Raw genomic sequence first — 16,081 nt, forward strand, 5'->3', positions numbered from 1 at the left:
TGGTACATTTTCTCTATCAGCCCATCCTGCACTGATACCACTTCTATTGTTTTTCTCAAAACCTATAAAACATGGCGCCTTCAAAGTGGGGTACGTATCAGGCAGCTTGGTAGCAGAATCCATCACTGACCACTATGCAGACGATGAAGAGGAGAGCACGCCTCCCTCTTCCCCGCCTCTTGCTCCTGTTGCGCGACGAAAGTTTGATGACGAAGAAGATAGTGATGAGGTGCGCAGATCTGACTTGAATATTGTCGTTGCAGAACTCATAAGTGACTAACTCGACGCGTTTTGGGCAATGCAGGTCTTAGAATCTTGGGACGCCGCCGAAGACTCAGAGGTTGAGCGAGAAAAACAGGCAAAGGAAGCTGCTGCGAAAGTCAAAGCTGAAGCCGAAGCTGCTGCGAAGAAGAAGTCCAAAGCAGAACGAATACAGGAGCACAAAGTGCGGCGGCTCGCCAACCAAGACGATGAATCTAGCGAGGAAGAGGAAGACGCCGCGACCATGCGGGCACGCCTAAAGCGTACCGAACAAGATGCCGATCTCATGCACGCGGAAGATTTGATGGGCAACATAGACATCAACCGAAGTCGGTCGGCCCCCAAGAAATCAGTAATCTCTGACAAGGACGACCCCACCAAGTCTATCGACCTCTCCGCCATCCCGCTCTTCAAGCCAGCCACAAAAGCGCAATTCGCTCTCCTCACCGAGACCCTCGCCCCCCTCCTCGCCGCGCAATCCAAAAAGCCGCAGTACTCGCTGTGGGTGCAGGAATTTACGAAACAATTAGTTAAGGAGCTCCCGAGCACGGAGATTAAAAAGGTGGCGAGTGCATTGACGGCAGCTAGCAATGAGAAGATGAAGGAAGAAAAAGCCGCAGACAAGGGCGGGAAGAAGAGCAAGGCCGCGAAGACGAAGACAAGCCTGGTTACCAGTCACGCAAACCGCGCGGATCTTACAGCATACGACGGCGAAGATCTTGACGATGACGATTTTATGTGATTTGACTGTTCTTTTTTTTCCCCTAGAAACTCCCTTCACTTTCTTAAGGCCGTTCGCTGAGCTTGCGTTTCATTTGGATGTCTTCCCTTTTTATAACTGGTTTGATACTCAGCATGAACCGGCAGAGCACTTTATTTATCCGATTTCTCCCCCCGCACCTTAGAATTTCCCGATACACGAAGATTGGCTATTGTTCTGATCAAATTGCGAAGTATATGTCGCACCGCAGGCTAGATTGTTTGAAAAGAAATATATATTCTTACTTGAGCTCTTTAAATAAACCCATACATAAATACATAACTAGGCAATGTCTAGATCTAAATTTCAATGCAGATGCAATAGGGCTTTCCAAAGTGACTTCGGGGGAGAAGCCTGTTGCTGATGGCAAAGTTGCACCAGAGGTAACCATCTCAGGCGTCCTCCCAGACAACACTTTCGTACCCAAGTAACCAGGTCCAGTAACCACACGAGATTCTACACCAACACTTGGATATTCTCAGGAGACGGATTGCCTTCCGATGTAAGCCGGTAATGCCTACATGTATATATCTTGATGTAGCCTCGCCTGGCGGCGGATAGGGGCTACGACGCCAGTGTTTAGCCTAGCCGAGGATAGCGGCAGAGAAGCGACGAGGGCGGCGACGGCAGCTCCCACGGCAGCGGTCGATGCCCAAAGCTGCGCGATGCTGTGCGCGGAAGGAGGGTGCTTCGCGAGGACTGAGAAGCCAAAACAACGAGGGCCCATCTGCTGCTTTCTCCCACAGGCCGCGTGAGCTGCAGAATACCCTCCCGGAGCGTGTGTTGGCCGCCAACATGAGATCGATCACCAAGGCCGATATACCTGCAGGCGTTCTGATTGCGTTTGTGCTTCTGTTTGCGGTGGTTGTGATCGGTGGCATTGCAGCGTAAGCACGCCCCTGTGTGAGCAGCCACACGTTGGCTCGTTCACTGGCTCGCCAGCCAGCCGGCCGAGCAGTGCGTTAGTTAACAGACAGCAGCTGGATTCGCATTGCGTCTGGGCGGCCGTTTGCGGTGGGGCGGCGGCGGTATGTGATGGTGATGCTGGAGGGCCGGGCGTTGAACCACCTGAGCGCGGTGCAAGCCACACCCGAGTCTCAGCCATCCGCGCCTCGCTAAAGCCAAACAAACCACCCCCTTCACCTTCCACCCTCTCTTCTCTCCGCGACTGATCTCTGCGGAACGCCTCCTGCACCCACTGCCCGCTCTGTCTCTGCTTTTCCATTCCCCCCTGTCTGCCTGGCACCCTTCAGTCGCCGTTCTCGCTCCAACAACCCGTCCTGTGTGAAAATGAGTTCTGAAGTATGTTTAACTACCCCTCCCCCGTTGCCCAGCGCTTCCAGCCCAGGCGCTGGCTCCCTCCCTCCAGGCGTGTTGTTTGTCGTACTCTTGCTGCCTGACCTGACCTGATAGCTAACGGCGATGTCGTGCACAGCGAGAGAAGTAGGCCCTTTGCCTGGTTTGCGTGCCTGGTTGGTCTCTTGTGCTCACATCCATCTAGCAAGACTTTCCTCGCCCGCCTCTGCGAGCAGGCTGAGCGCTACGATGGCAAGTACTCCCTTCTCTTCCTACATACCCAGACGCGCCATGGCTGACTTGAGGCTATAGAAATGGTCACTTACATGAAGGTTCGTCCCTCTCGCTTATTTTGGGTGCCCTGGCTACTAACGCAAGGCTGACAATCCTCATTCAGGAGGTCGCTAGTGTATGTTCTTCCTCTGCTGCTGCCTTGTCGACTGTCGCGTGACGACACCGTTGCAGGTGGCTTGTACTGATGGCCTTTAGATTGGTGGCGAGCTTACTGTCGACGAACGCAACCTTCTCTCCGTCGCGTACAAGAACGTCGTTGGGACCCGCCGAGCGTCCTGGCGAATCATCTCCTCTATCGAGCAAAAGGAAGAGTCCAAGGGCTCCGAGAAGCATGTCGGCACTATCAGAGAGTATCGTGAAAAGATCGAAGCCGAGCTCGAACGTGTTTGCCAGGATGTCCTCGAAGTCCTCGACAACAACCTGATCCCTAAAGCCGAAACCGGCGAATCTAAAGTGTTTTATTATAAGATGTATGCTTGCTCTCAGGCCCCTTCCAAGTGCAGTTACTGAACCTGGCACTTGTATAGGAAGGGAGACTACTATCGTTATCTTGCTGAATTCGCTTCCGGTGGCAAGCGCAAGACCGCCGCGACCAATGCCCATGAAGCTTACAAGGTGCGAAACGAGACCTTGTGAAAACGGGCGGCATGTTCTTTTGAGAGCTAACTGTATTATATTATAGAACGCCACCGACGTTGCCCAGTCCGAGCTGACTCCTACCCACCCCATCCGCCTAGGTCTCGCTCTCAATCTTTCCGTCTTTTACTACGAGATTGTCAACTCTCCAGATCGGGCTTGTCATCTTGCCAAGCAGGCTTTCGACGACGCCATTGCCGAGCTTGACTCGCTGTCGGAAGAATCCTACCGTGACAGCACCTTGATCATGCAGTTGCTGCGCGACAATCTGACTCTCTGGACCTCGTCTGACGGCGGAGAAACCGAGCCTGCCACTGCTGCTGAAGCTGCTACTGACGATAAGCCTGCCGATGCCGCCCCCGCTGAAGCGCCTGCCGCCCCTGCCGCTACCAGCCCCGCTGCCACTGCCACTGCCACTGCCGCTGCTACTGCTACTGCTGCTCCGGCTGAGGATAAGAAGAAGGAAACCGCTGCGGAATCCTAAAGGGCGATGCCATCACGCCTCTTGGGACTCGGAAAACGTTCAGTCTGTTGCGCGGATGGGTTACACCTTTACAATATGTCTTTTAGTGTTATTCAAAGGTTTTATTTTTTCAGGCCGCGGAGTTTGCTGTTCTTTGGAGAGAGGGAGAGAGTGTTCGCCTTGAATGGGGGTTTTCATTTTAAACATTTTTCTTAACTTTAACCGCGTCTCACGCGGCGCACAGGCAACAGCAAGATACCTGCGCTCGCCGGTCCTCGCGCGAGCTGTCCGCCCGGCGGGACCCGTGCGCCGTGGTTCGCCCTCCCCAGCCCGGATCTGTTCAAGCGCTGCTGTTCCCTGTTCTTAGTATTATTGCCTAGCTAGCTCGAAACAACGTCGCTTCTCCCGCCGCCGCCTCGTAGCTGAGTCAGCCGCTTACCTAACTAGCGCGCGAAAAGACCACGTTGGACCTTCCGCGGCCGCGTTGCCCGCCGAAGGTACTGTGAGCATACGTACTGCCTATATATCGCGAGCCCGCGGCCGTGCCGGATCTTCCTCTGCGCTCGTTTTCAGCTGCCCTCTGTCTCTCAGCTGCCCCACGCCTCGTTGCTTGTTCCTGGTCGATCCTTCGGCTTGGCGGCTTGGTGGGTACTGACCCTTCAGCTTGCGGATCTCGATAACGATTCCGCTGAGAAATCTGGCATCTCGGCTCGCGCCCCAGCCCCCTCCTCCACAAAACTTTTATTTTATATCAGACCCCCAGGCTGCTTCTTGACACGCCGTATGCGACGCTTCTCTCCCACCCGGAACTATTACATTTAGATATCCAGCGAGCTACCCGACCTACGGCGTGCTATCAGTGAAGGAAGCTTCGGGCCATGGAGCGTTCGTTTTTACGCTCGCCGCCTGAGGTGCTTGCGCACTTTGGAGTTGATGAGCATGAGGGCCTGTCTGCTTTGCAAGTCGCGAAGCTGAGAGAGAAGTATGGATCAAACGGTGAGTGAATTAGCCACCTCAGGCGACTGCCACGGACTCTAGGGCTGATCTCGCCGTCGTCTCTTCTAGCTATTCCTGAAGAACCACCCACCCCGCTTTGGCAGCTTATCCTAGAGCAATTCAAAGATCAATTGGTAATTATCTTGCTGGGATCAGCGGTGGTATCGTTTGTGTTGGCGTTGTTAGAGGGCGGAGATGACTGGACCGCATTTGTCGACCCTGCAGTGGTGAGTGCTCTCAACAGAGATCGCTTATAAGCCTTCACTAACATATATCGCTGTTAGATTCTTACCATTCTTATCTTGAATGCGATTGTTGGCGTGTCGCAGGAGAATAGTGCCGAAAAGGCCATCGCTGCGCTCCAGGAATACTCCGCAAATGAAGCAAAGGTTGTCCGGGATGGCACCACTCAGCGGATTAAAGCCGAAGACCTTGTTCCTGGCGATATTGTGCATGTGGCCGTGGGTGACCGTATCCCGGCTGACTGCAGAGTTGTTACAGTCCAAAGCAATAGTTTCCGTGTGGACCAAGCCATTTTGACGGGTGAAAGCGCAAGTGTCGCCAAAGGGACCGCTGCAATTGATGACCATCGTGCCGTGAAACAGGATCAACTGAATATACTGTTTTCTGGTACCACCGTTGTCGCTGGTCACGCAACAGCCGTTGTTGTTTTGACCGGGTCTAGCACTGCAATTGGCGATATCCATGAGAGTATCACCGCGCAGATCTCTGAGCCGACTCCACTGAAACAGAAGTTGAATGACTTCGGTGACATGCTGGCCAAGGTTATCACCGTCATTTGTGTCCTGGTCTGGCTCATGAATATCCAGCATTTCAACGACCCCAGTCACGGAAACTGGACAAAAGGCGCTATCTACTACTTGAAAATTGCCGTCTCTCTTGGTGTGGCTGCCATTCCAGAGGGTTTGGCCGTTGTTATCACCACTTGTTTGGCTCTGGGCACACGAAAGATGGCCGCTAAGAATGCTGTTGTTCGATCTCTCCCTTCGGTGGAAACCCTAGGAAGCTGTAGTGTCATATGCTCTGATAAGACGGGCACTTTGACTACCAATCAGATGAGCGCAGAACGTATCGTCTATCTTAACGACGCTGGAAATGGCATAGAGGAAATTAATGTTGAAGGAACCACTTTTGCACCTATTGGCAAATTGCGAAAGGATGGTAAAATTCAAGAAGACCTAGCGGCTGTATCTTCCACGATAGGCCAAATGGCTGAGGTCATGGCAATGTGTAATGATGCCGCGCTAGCTTATGACCAAAAAAATGGAACTTACAGCAACATCGGAGAGCCCACCGAAGGCGCCCTTAGAGTTTTGGTAGAAAAGATTGGCACAGAAGATACCAAAGTCAACCAGAAGATCATGCGCCTATCGCCTCCTGAACGTCTACACGCCGCCAGCAGACACTATGAAAATCGCTTACCACTCCAGGCCACCTATGAATTTTCACGAGACCGAAAGAGTATGTCCGTCCTTATTGGGGAAAAGAACAATCAACGACTCCTTGTCAAAGGCGCACCTGAATCGATTCTTGAACGTTGCTCCCATATTGTTCTGGGCTCGAATGGGGCTAGAGTTCCTCTCTCCCCGCAACATATGAAACTGGTCTCGCAAGAAGTTGTTAGCTATGGAAATATGGGTCTTCGTGTTATTGCCATTGCCAGCATTTCGGATGTGCCAGAAACCCCTTTGCTTAGATCCGCTGAAACCTCCAAGGAATATGAGAAGATTGAACAAAATATGACTCTAATTGGACTTGTTTGTATGCTCGACCCACCTCGACCTGAGGTTGGAGCGTCTATTCGCAAGTGCCGGGAAGCTGGAATCCGAGTTATTGTCATCACTGGCGATAACCAGAGCACCGCAGAATCTATCTGCCGACAAATCGGTGTGTTCAAGAAAAACGAGAATTTGCAAGGGAAAAGTTTTACTGGAAGAGAATTCGATGCACTCAGTGAACACGGTAAGATTGAAGCCGCGAAACAGGCTTCATTATTCTCTCGTGTTGAACCGAGCCACAAGTCGAAACTGGTTGATATTCTTCAATCTCTTGGACAGGTTGTTGCAATGACTGGTGATGGTGTTAACGATGCCCCAGCGCTGAAGAAGTCGGATATCGGCGTGGCCATGGGTTCTGGTACCGATGTCGCGAAATTAGCAGCAGACATGGTTTTGGCAGATGATAACTTTGCGACAATTGAGATCGCTGTTGAGGAAGGAAGGTCGATCTATAGCAATACCCAGCAATTCATCCGCTACTTGATCTCGTCAAATATTGGCGAGGTCGTGTCCATTTTTCTGACCGCAGCTTTGGGAATGCCGGAGGCTTTGATCCCTGTTCAGTTACTATGGGTCAATCTTGTTACGGACGGTTTACCGGCAACAGCGCTCTCTTTTAACCCCCCCGACCACGATGTTATGAGGAGACCTCCCAGAAAGCGCGGAGAAGCACTAGTCAGTGGCTGGCTTTTCTTCCGTTATATGGTCATTGGCGTTTATGTCGGTGCTGCCACTGTTTTCGGCTTTGCTTGGTGGTTTATGTATAACCCCCAGGGCCCACAGATTTCTTTTTGGCATTTGGTACGTTTTCGCCGCCGAATCATTCGTATTGAAAACGACTTACACTGACCTTTTCCAGTCGCACTTCCATAAATGCTCAAGGGATTTCCCTGAAATCGGCTGTGAGATGTTCACAAACAACATGTCTAAATCGGCATCCACTATATCCCTCTCCATCCTCGTCGTTATCGAAATGTTCAATGCCATGAATGCTCTCTCATCAAGCGAATCACTTTTAACCTTCCCACTATGGAACAACATGATGCTAGTCTACGCCATCATGTTGTCGATGTCTCTTCACTTTGCCATCCTCTATATTCCGTTCTTACAAAATCTGTTCTCCATCTTACCACTAAATTGGGTCGAATGGAAGGCTGTGTTAGCAATCAGTGCACCGGTCATGTAAGTGTAGTCTACCACATTACTTTTAAAAAGCAACGCGGCGCTAACAACATTTTAGTGTTATCGACGAGATTCTCAAGTTCTTTGAGCGACAGTTCTACGATACTCGAACGGAGTCTACTGAAAAACTAGCAAACGGAAGTGCTACGAAGCCTAAGATGATGTAGGCAAGCGGGATAGATTAATTGATAGATGTTCTTGGATAAATGTTACAGAAACAAATATGTTAGGTTTCGAAATTTGTATATTGCTGATATGCGTTCATGGAATAGATGGTTAGAAATCCTTTATTTATTTATCATGGGCCAGTGCCACGCGGTACTGAACCACTCGCATAGACCCTCTATCTTCTTGATATACTTTACTGTTTTTTCAAACCTGCTCAAAACGACGGACTGGCTTATTAAGTTCTCTTTCTCTGTCATGTAGCGTAGTCAGACAGCGAGTCGTGTGGTCGCAGGGTGGAAACCCGGAGAACAGTTTAGCAAATCACAGAAGCCAGCGGCTATATTGGCCGTAAATAAAAAGAGCACCAGCATAAACATCCACTGAGTATTAGATCAACTATGTATCCCCTCTTCAATCGTGTTGTGAAGATATAAGATAAAATTACAAAAGACAGGGGGTAAAAAGTCGAATGTCAAATTAAACTATCATTAATTTCTAGAAATCCAGGATATCTGCAAAGCTTGGGTATTACGCAAATCACTGAAGAAAATATGAAGTAAACAGCTTATCTGATGAATATAGAAGCTAGGGCTCAACAAAGGGTGCATCACAAGTAGGAACAAATTCCCTGGTCTCTTGTGCAGGTCAATGGCATCTCTTTCCTTTGTAATGGTATAAATCAGGCAGACCGATATAAGACTGCACAAGGCTGCCTTTCAGATTAGTGGTGTGTCTGGGGTGGCGGTGGAGCAGACTGCTGTTGCTGCTGCAGATAACTTTGGGGGGCTTTTTGGTCTGCAGGTGGTGAATATGAATCTTTTGACTCGAAATCAGGTGCCGAAGAAGCATCTGCAGCAGGAGCAGAAGTACCATCGGTAGTACGTGCGTTTACTTCCGCCCTGGCGGCGACTAGTGCGGGGCTTGTGACGACAAGGAGGACACAAGCGAATAGCCACGCGTAAAAGAAACTACCAACAAAAACTGTGGAGAGGAGGCGAGATGCTGTGTTTCGGTGGGTACTAATGGTAAAAAGGCGACTGATGTCGCCGCCCAAGTTAAACGACGAGGTAGCGAGGCATCCACCGATGAGAAGCCCTATCCAGAGAGCTAGGCTCTTCATCGTTCGTTAACAAAAAGCTATTGCAAGCCGTGTAGCATAGGTGAAGCCTGGATAGAAGACAAAGCCACTTACTCCTTTCTGGAACCTTTCAGTGCGCGTCGTGGCAAGACACATACTGACGGAAGCCATGATCATGCCAATCAAAGCAAGGACGTCAAACGTAATCAACAACCCTCGGTTAGCGTCTGCTAAAGAATATATCTCCACATCAACGGTTTCGGAAATGGCAGTCTCCGTCGCCGAAGACAAAACAGCGAGAAAAGCAACAATAATGATGCTGAGAACAGTCATAACCCCTAGGTGTGCAATAGATACTATCTTGGCGATGGCACACCCGGCAGCTTGGTGTAATTGCCTGCAAACTGGTACCATCACGAGGCCATAAAGAAACAAAAGCCCGAGCCATGAAAACCACGAGGAAGCTGCGGCCATACGGATACCTGTGATAGATGCGCCGTTACACTCCACAAGGACAACGCTGACAATGACCAGGATATATGCTCTATAGAGAGGAGTATTGTTATCAGCCTTCTCTGCACCGCTGGAAAAGACAGGAGGCATTAAAAGCATACTGACATGATAGTAAAAGCGATAGTCATAGTTATCATCGCCCATTGCAGGCTTTCTTTTGGATAGCCGGTGCCCAACATTTTTTTTTTTCGTGAGCTTACCCAGTAAGCCTGACCCAAATACACAAGTAACCAGAAGGCCACAAAGGCAATATAGACCTTCTGAGTATCGGAGGCAAACGCACTGCTGCTGCAAGAGCTGGAATTGCTGTGGCGGCCGCCCCCTCCTCCACCACGGCCACTTTTCGGCGCCATTGAAACGGTGTGTTGATGAATAGGGAAAGAAACTCGAAACGCGGGGCCCGAAAAGCGTTCCTTAGGGCTGAGAGGGAGTGAAGACTCTCGAGCCGTCACAGAAAAAGATAAAGACACTATTTAGGAGTTGCGTGACATTGAACAAGTTTCGAGACGGTCTCTGGGCTTAATAGCCACTCCATGCAAGTGGGCAAATCACAAAACCACAGCCTAGCTGTATGTAAGACACAATCGCATTCCCGCTAATCAGGACGGAGTACTCCGTACTCCGTAAGCTGTGGGGCTTCGGTTTGGGATCACACAGCAGGCTCGGCAAGATGAGCCGCACTAGCCAGCATTGGTCTTTGTTCGTTTTGAGCGGCGGTGATGGGTCAAGTCTTTTGTTTAGTTTTCCCATCAGAGATCGGAACGAACGTGGCTTGCACTAGTTGGTTGACCAGATGCATTGGGTCGCGGATCAACTGACTGACTTCACCGTCGATACGAGAGGCCAAGACGCTGTGGGTTGCTCGGAACCCTTGAAAATGATATGCAAGGCTGCAGGAGGCTGGCAGGCCTGTTGATCAAAGCGCTCGGGGCGAAGCAAACAAGGGAAAATGCCACACATGCTGGCATGCTGCCAGGTGCCCAGCTGCGGGCTTTTTGGCGTGCCAGCAGATCGCGTGTTGGTTGCTTGAGTGCGGGATGTGGCTGCAGCGAGCCTGGTGCCGAGATGTGGCTGATTATGTCAGCATTCAAGCATCTCACGTGGTCCACACAGGCCCATGCCAAGAACGCGGGCCGGGTCTGCGCTAGTCTTAATTAGGGGGCTCCAGGCCGGGCAACGCCAAGACCACGGGGCTTGACCCTAATCTGCTCCTCGTGCTTAGTCATTATCTCTAACCCTAACCCTAACCCACGGATAGGGCATGTTCAGACGGAGTTCAGCTTTCGGCGCGGGTGCGTCAGGGCCCGACACTGACAACGAAAGCACACGGACTCTCGGTTATCATTAATAACTACCCGATAATGGACTACCAGTTTTGATGCATTCTCAAGCGAAAAACCCGTGGTTGTTGTATAAAATCTGCAAATGGGGTGTTACTATTATTAACTCGCGATCGCCAGCTGGCAATCTGAATGCAACGTCGGCCCACTTCTCGCTGCCTGGCAAAATCTCGGGGATTTCTTCTCTTTCAAGACATTTTATTATTATTATCATTCTTCTTGCAAATTGGACTCGCAGGGACGTCACGGCGCAATGTTCAGGAAGGCATCTGTTGCCCGGCATCCATAGGCTATAGTCCAGCGGCGTAGCTACGGCCGAGCAACATCACGTCGAAGGAAGGTTTCTGACCAAGACCGACATATCTGGGTTCTGCGAAGAGCAATTCTTGCCACACGAGCCCGTGCGTTGCGTTCAATTCCGACTCACGCAACGCTTGTTCGGCGAAGGCAAGCTTTTTGCTTGAATATTGAACCCAGCGTCCGCCTACCGCATTGCCTTACGTGTAGCTCATGTTCATAATCGAACCTTTTTCATACCTTCCCAGGCATCAAACTCCGTGTCTAATTCTGGCTTTGATCTCAGTCGGCGCTCGTTTTGCTCAATTAACTATTGCCTGAGCGCTAGGTGGAAATGGGCATTCAAGAGAGCTCTGGGCTCCAAAATGCGGACGAGGACCTTGAAACCCGCCAGCATAATACTCAACCAACTCCTTGGTACATGGCCATCTATAGCAATGCCTGGTTTCAAGTCCTGTTAATTAGTTTTATCTGCTTTTGTTGCCCTGGAGTTAGTATCAATACACCGCCCCGTTCGTACTTTTCAGGGAGCTTACTGTGATGTTAGATGTATAATGCGCTCTCTGGCTTGGGCGGCTCTGGACAGGTTGACGAAACGGTTGCCGCAAATGCCAATGTTGCTCTTCTTTCGGCGACTGCCGCGACTGCGCTATTTGTTGTAGGCCCGATATTTTCCATTATCGGGCCTCGCGCTTGCTGGCTGGTGGGCGGGTGGACATATGCCCTCTACAGTGCCAGCTTGCTCAATTTCAATAGTAAGCAGGGCTGGCTTCCGCTTTACCAATATGGCGTCACTTACATACCCAGCACAGTTCGAAACAACGGCAGTTTTGTCATCGCTTCTGGCGCAATTCTAGGTGTTGGCGCTTCGTTCTTATGGGTTGCACAAGGAGCGATCATGACGACATACGTGCCTGAGTCACAAAAAGGACGGGCAATTGCCATATTCTGGATTATTTTCAACCTCGGTGGAATGATTGGATCCCTTGTTAGCTTTGGCTTGAATTTCTATTCCACATCGGGGACAGTTTCAAACAGCACATATATTGCCACTATGGCAATCATGCTTTTTGGCTGGGTGATCGGAGTTTTCATCTGCCCACCAACGCGCATCGAACTGCTACAGCTCAAGGAAGCTGAAGATGAGATTGTCCAACAATCTTTAGCGGACAAAGCCCGTACCATCGCCAACACCCTTTTTAACTACAGGATTCTCTGCATTCTACCGCTTTTTTTTTGCGCTAATGTCTTCTACTCCTATCAGCAAAACAGTGTGAACGGCACCACTTTTAACATTCGTACGCGCTCCCTTAACTCTGCTATATACTGGATGGCTCAAATGTTCGGGGGCCTCTTCATGGGCGAGGTGCTTGATGTGCGCCTGCTTCACAGGCGCCACCGCGCTTGGTTAGGCTGGGCCATTCTTATGGTCACGGGTATGGTAATCTGGGGTGGAGGCTACTCCTTTCAGCTCTGGCAGGATAAGCGGCTTGCTCGTGGCCTGAGGCAAAATATCGACTATTCTATCAACGCGGACATCGCAGTGGGCCCGATATTCCTATATTTCTTTTATGGCATGTACGATGCTCTGTGGCAATCGTTTTGCTACTGGCTGATTGGGACCATGTCGAATTCAGCAGCTATTACAGCCGTCTTGGTTGGTGCGTATAAGACGTTCCAAGCTGCCGGGGGTGCCATGGCGTGGAGGATCAATGCGCTGCATAAACCCCCGATGACCCAGCTGGCGATGGACTGGGGATTGTGCATCGGATCACTGGTGATAGCAATCCCGACCGTATGGTCCGTGACGTTGACTAGCGTCAACGTTGCGGCGCTGGCTGATGATAAACTTCATGAGGACGGCACCGATGAAAAGCTGTGATGTATAATTATGGCTGCCTCATTAGTGGGTTTTATTGTATATAAATATTCTCTTGTATTACTATATTGAATCTTACATCATCATCAAAAGTCGTTATATATTGGGGATCATAAACCAATACATCTGCTCTACATTCAGAAGGGTTCATGTGACTTTGGATGGTTGATAAATACCTATAGAATATTCCAGAAAGCCATTACCAGGGCATTCAGACAATCATTATTCTAGGTTATAGAAACAGGTAACATTGCAATAAAGCACGGTAAAATGTACAAAATAGCAGGCCACCCACCAGTAAGCAACTCTTACAGAAAAGTAAACAGATAGCCAACAAAACAGGGGAGCAAGGCACCTATGGTCCATTGGCCAGCAGTGTGACTGTCTCATTATGCTGAAAGACGAAAGACGCCACCGCTTTATTCTCAAACGGGAAAGCAAACTCACAAGAAACAATGGGATTTAAAGTTGGCACACACTGGCTGTATTTGTGAGAGCTCCTTTTCACTCCGAAGTTAATGATCCGCTTTCTTCTTTCGTCTGGTCACAAAATAGGGCATATTATGTGGGATACATTATATTAAACAGGGGCGAGAAAATATTAAGACGCTAGGTATTCGTCCATATGGAAAATTAAAATATGCAGAAATCGAAAGCATGAAGTATCGATTGGGTAAACGAAGAGTGTTAAAGGTCCCGAATGCAGATACTAAACAGAGGATGGTCTGTGGAATCTACCATAGATGTAGCATTTTGAGGATATCATGTCTGTGGAAAAACGAACGGTTGCGTTTACCAAATATGTCTAGGTATTGTCAGCAAAATGAGGCGTACATAGCGGTCTTGATCTTGGAAAAGGGGACTCTTACACATGGGAATGGTTAACAGGCAAATGCCAGCTTGGATAGTGGCGATAGTGATGAAGACTTTCTTTTGGCCGCCATGGACAACCCAGTCATAGGCAAAGTATGTCAGAACAAAAGAAAATAGATTCTTGAAGACAAGAAGGCAAGTAAATGCTTCGACCGCGATTTGACCTGCACACATTAGACTATGATGTACAAAAAAAAATATGAAAGGGGGAACTTACGATGCGCATCGATCAGGTAGAGTGCGCTGGAGACTGCACCCATCACCATTCCTATTAATACCAACGCAAAGAATATATCGGGAGCAAGCCATCCATATTTGGGTATATTATGGGAGACAATGCCGAAACCATACAAGCCCATACAGCTAAAAATGAGCATGGGCAGGACGAGGATTAGTCGAAACTCGGGCTCATATTTTCCTTTGTTAAGGCGGATCATCAATTTGGCAGACCAGTCTGTGAAAATCCCAGAGAGGAAAAGGCCAAGGAGCGAGCCGATGAAGGCACCTGTGTAGAGATAGCCGGTCTTCACCTCATTGAACCACAGTGGTGGACCCAGGAACAATGCAGCAAGCACGACACCTATGAACACAGTCCACCCAATTATCACACCTTGAATGAGACATCCCTAAACACAGAATTAGATGGAGGTGTATTAGAAATATGGACTTCTACTCACCCAGAGAATGCTTGGATGGAAGAAGAGTGGCAAGGGCCTTAAAAGAAGTTTGAAAAAATTCTCATCTGTTTTTCGGCCATTGAACAGACGTAGCGATTGCGAGAACGACATTTTTTGAATGGAGGATGGGTCGATTGGCATGTCTGTATTTTCAGTCACCTCCCTTGCTCTTTTTTCGTTGGATTCCGAGCTTCTGTTTGTCGGCGATTCTCCGCTTGCGCCACTACCCGAGCAGCCTGAAACGCCATTCGATTGGAACTCGGCCTCTGGTATCGGCTGGGTCACATTAGTTCTTTCAGAATCTCCCTCAAAATCCGTGTTCAGATGATTTGCCCGTCGAAAGGCCATTTCAGGGACGAAAAAGTAAACAAGTGGCAGACAGAGACCAGAGAATATCGCGACTAAATAGAAGGTCCATTGCCAACCCAGTGAAGCCGTAATTTTCCCGACAAGGACGGGGGTAAGGAATGCGCCGCCGAAAAGGGCGACGTTAGAGACGGCCATTCGTTTCCCACGTTCCTAAAGGGCGCATTAGAAATGGGAGTCGTCAATATGCGTTCGGCAGATACATACATGGACATAGTAGAGGTCACCCACGGCGGCATTTACCAGTGCCTCGAAGGGAGCCAAGCCAATGCCCTGAAAGATGCGGGCAGCTAGAAGGCTCTTATAATTCTTCCCACTGGCCCCACCCCAGGCAGAGCTGAAGATTATGATGACGTTCCCCAGCAGGAACAGATGGCGTTTACCCCAGATACGCGCCGTTGGCACGAAAAGGAAACCAGCAATGCCGACGGCGCACAGATGGTATCCCGTGAGTAGGGCAATGTCCGTAAAGGTTCGAGAAAACTCCACTGCGGTCGTGACAGTATTTGCGGCCATAAGAGGGCTCGTGGTCGTGCAAATGACAGACACAATAGAGAGAATGGCAAGAATCAGGTCGCGACGCCATAACGGCCAATTCTAACGGCAAAACCGGTTAGCACATCGAGTACGCACGAAATGAGGAGCAGAGCCGGGAGCGCTCGACAACGCACCAAAGGATCGTTTGGGTCATCGCTGGGCTGGGGAACCAGGATGATAGGCACTGGGCCACTGCGATCATATTTCAGGCCCGATAGTTCTGCGCGGTCCGGGTTGACGGGGCTGCTATCATCGTCCAAAATGTATGTGGTCCCTGCGATGAAGTCAGTCGGTGGCACACTTCCGGCGAATACGGACAACGGGCCGCACCAGGCACATTGACGAGCTTTCGGTCTTCAAGCACACCGAGACCCATGGTGGCAAAAGAATAAGGTCGGCGCAGCGCCCGAGGCTGAGGCAAGCGGAAGGATAGGGTGTGGCAGCGTATCGAACAACCGTTATGCGGCGGCCAGAAGTGGCATGACACGGACTCCGTGACTGAGGGAGGGGTTACTGGGGCAGCGAGCAGAGCACACAGAGCACAGCACAGAAAACACGAAGCGTAGGCGGCGTGCTGGGGCAAGGAACAGAAGCACGGCAGCACATGATGGAGGAGGCCAGCGCCGTCGCGCTGCCCGACTTTTTGATCGCCGGGTCGCGAGATGA

The 16,081-nt window shown here is 50.1% G+C and overlaps 6 protein-coding genes across 6 annotated transcripts; 4 read left to right on the forward strand and 2 right to left on the reverse strand.

The window, feature by feature from the left end:
* Window positions 1-71: 71 nt before the first annotated feature.
* On the forward strand, window positions 72-1,003 carry HCR1 (Translation initiation factor 3 subunit J component; the record flags this gene model as incomplete). The annotated part of the gene is made up of 3 exons (XM_049255360.1): window positions 72-90; window positions 141-229; window positions 305-1,003. 3 exons carry the CDS (start codon window positions 72-74, stop codon window positions 1,001-1,003), a joined length of 807 nt encoding a protein of 268 aa, XP_049105653.1.
* Window positions 1,004-2,631: 1,628 nt separating this feature from the next.
* Window positions 2,632-3,731, forward strand: LOZ57_006341 (uncharacterized protein; the record flags this gene model as incomplete). Its single annotated transcript, XM_049255361.1, has 5 exons — window positions 2,632-2,649; window positions 2,715-2,726; window positions 2,807-3,081; window positions 3,139-3,226; window positions 3,294-3,731. The coding sequence occupies 5 exons, from the start codon at window positions 2,632-2,634 to the stop codon at window positions 3,729-3,731; spliced, it is 831 nt and encodes a 276-aa protein (XP_049105654.1).
* An 857-nt stretch (window positions 3,732-4,588) lies between these two features.
* LOZ57_006342 (uncharacterized protein) lies at window positions 4,589-7,854 on the forward strand (the record flags this gene model as incomplete). The annotated part of the gene is made up of 5 exons (XM_049255362.1): window positions 4,589-4,706; window positions 4,776-4,933; window positions 4,991-7,306; window positions 7,365-7,687; window positions 7,746-7,854. The coding sequence occupies 5 exons, from the start codon at window positions 4,589-4,591 to the stop codon at window positions 7,852-7,854; spliced, it is 3,024 nt and encodes a 1,007-aa protein (XP_049105655.1).
* A 722-nt stretch (window positions 7,855-8,576) lies between these two features.
* LOZ57_006343 (uncharacterized protein) lies at window positions 8,577-9,590 on the reverse strand (the record flags this gene model as incomplete). Its single annotated transcript, XM_049255363.1, has 2 exons — window positions 8,577-8,969; window positions 9,048-9,590. The coding sequence occupies 2 exons, from the start codon at window positions 9,588-9,590 to the stop codon at window positions 8,577-8,579; spliced, it is 936 nt and encodes a 311-aa protein (XP_049105656.1).
* Window positions 9,591-11,630: 2,040 nt separating this feature from the next.
* On the forward strand, window positions 11,631-12,965 carry LOZ57_006344 (uncharacterized protein; the record flags this gene model as incomplete). Its single annotated transcript, XM_049255364.1, has 1 exon — window positions 11,631-12,965. One exon carries the CDS (start codon window positions 11,631-11,633, stop codon window positions 12,963-12,965), a length of 1,335 nt encoding a protein of 444 aa, XP_049105657.1.
* Window positions 12,966-13,696: 731 nt separating this feature from the next.
* On the reverse strand, window positions 13,697-15,791 carry LOZ57_006345 (uncharacterized protein; the record flags this gene model as incomplete). The annotated part of the gene is made up of 7 exons (XM_049255365.1): window positions 13,697-13,767; window positions 13,832-13,999; window positions 14,053-14,461; window positions 14,513-15,031; window positions 15,086-15,475; window positions 15,550-15,689; window positions 15,746-15,791. The coding sequence occupies 7 exons, from the start codon at window positions 15,789-15,791 to the stop codon at window positions 13,697-13,699; spliced, it is 1,743 nt and encodes a 580-aa protein (XP_049105658.1).
* Between the last annotated feature and the right edge of the window lie 290 nt (window positions 15,792-16,081).

The sequence above is a fragment of the Ophidiomyces ophidiicola genome (assembly GCF_022830035.1).
Source record: "Ophidiomyces ophidiicola strain CBS 122913 chromosome Unknown scaffold_40, whole genome shotgun sequence".
Lineage (NCBI taxonomy): Eukaryota > Fungi > Ascomycota > Eurotiomycetes > Onygenales > Onygenaceae > Ophidiomyces > Ophidiomyces ophidiicola.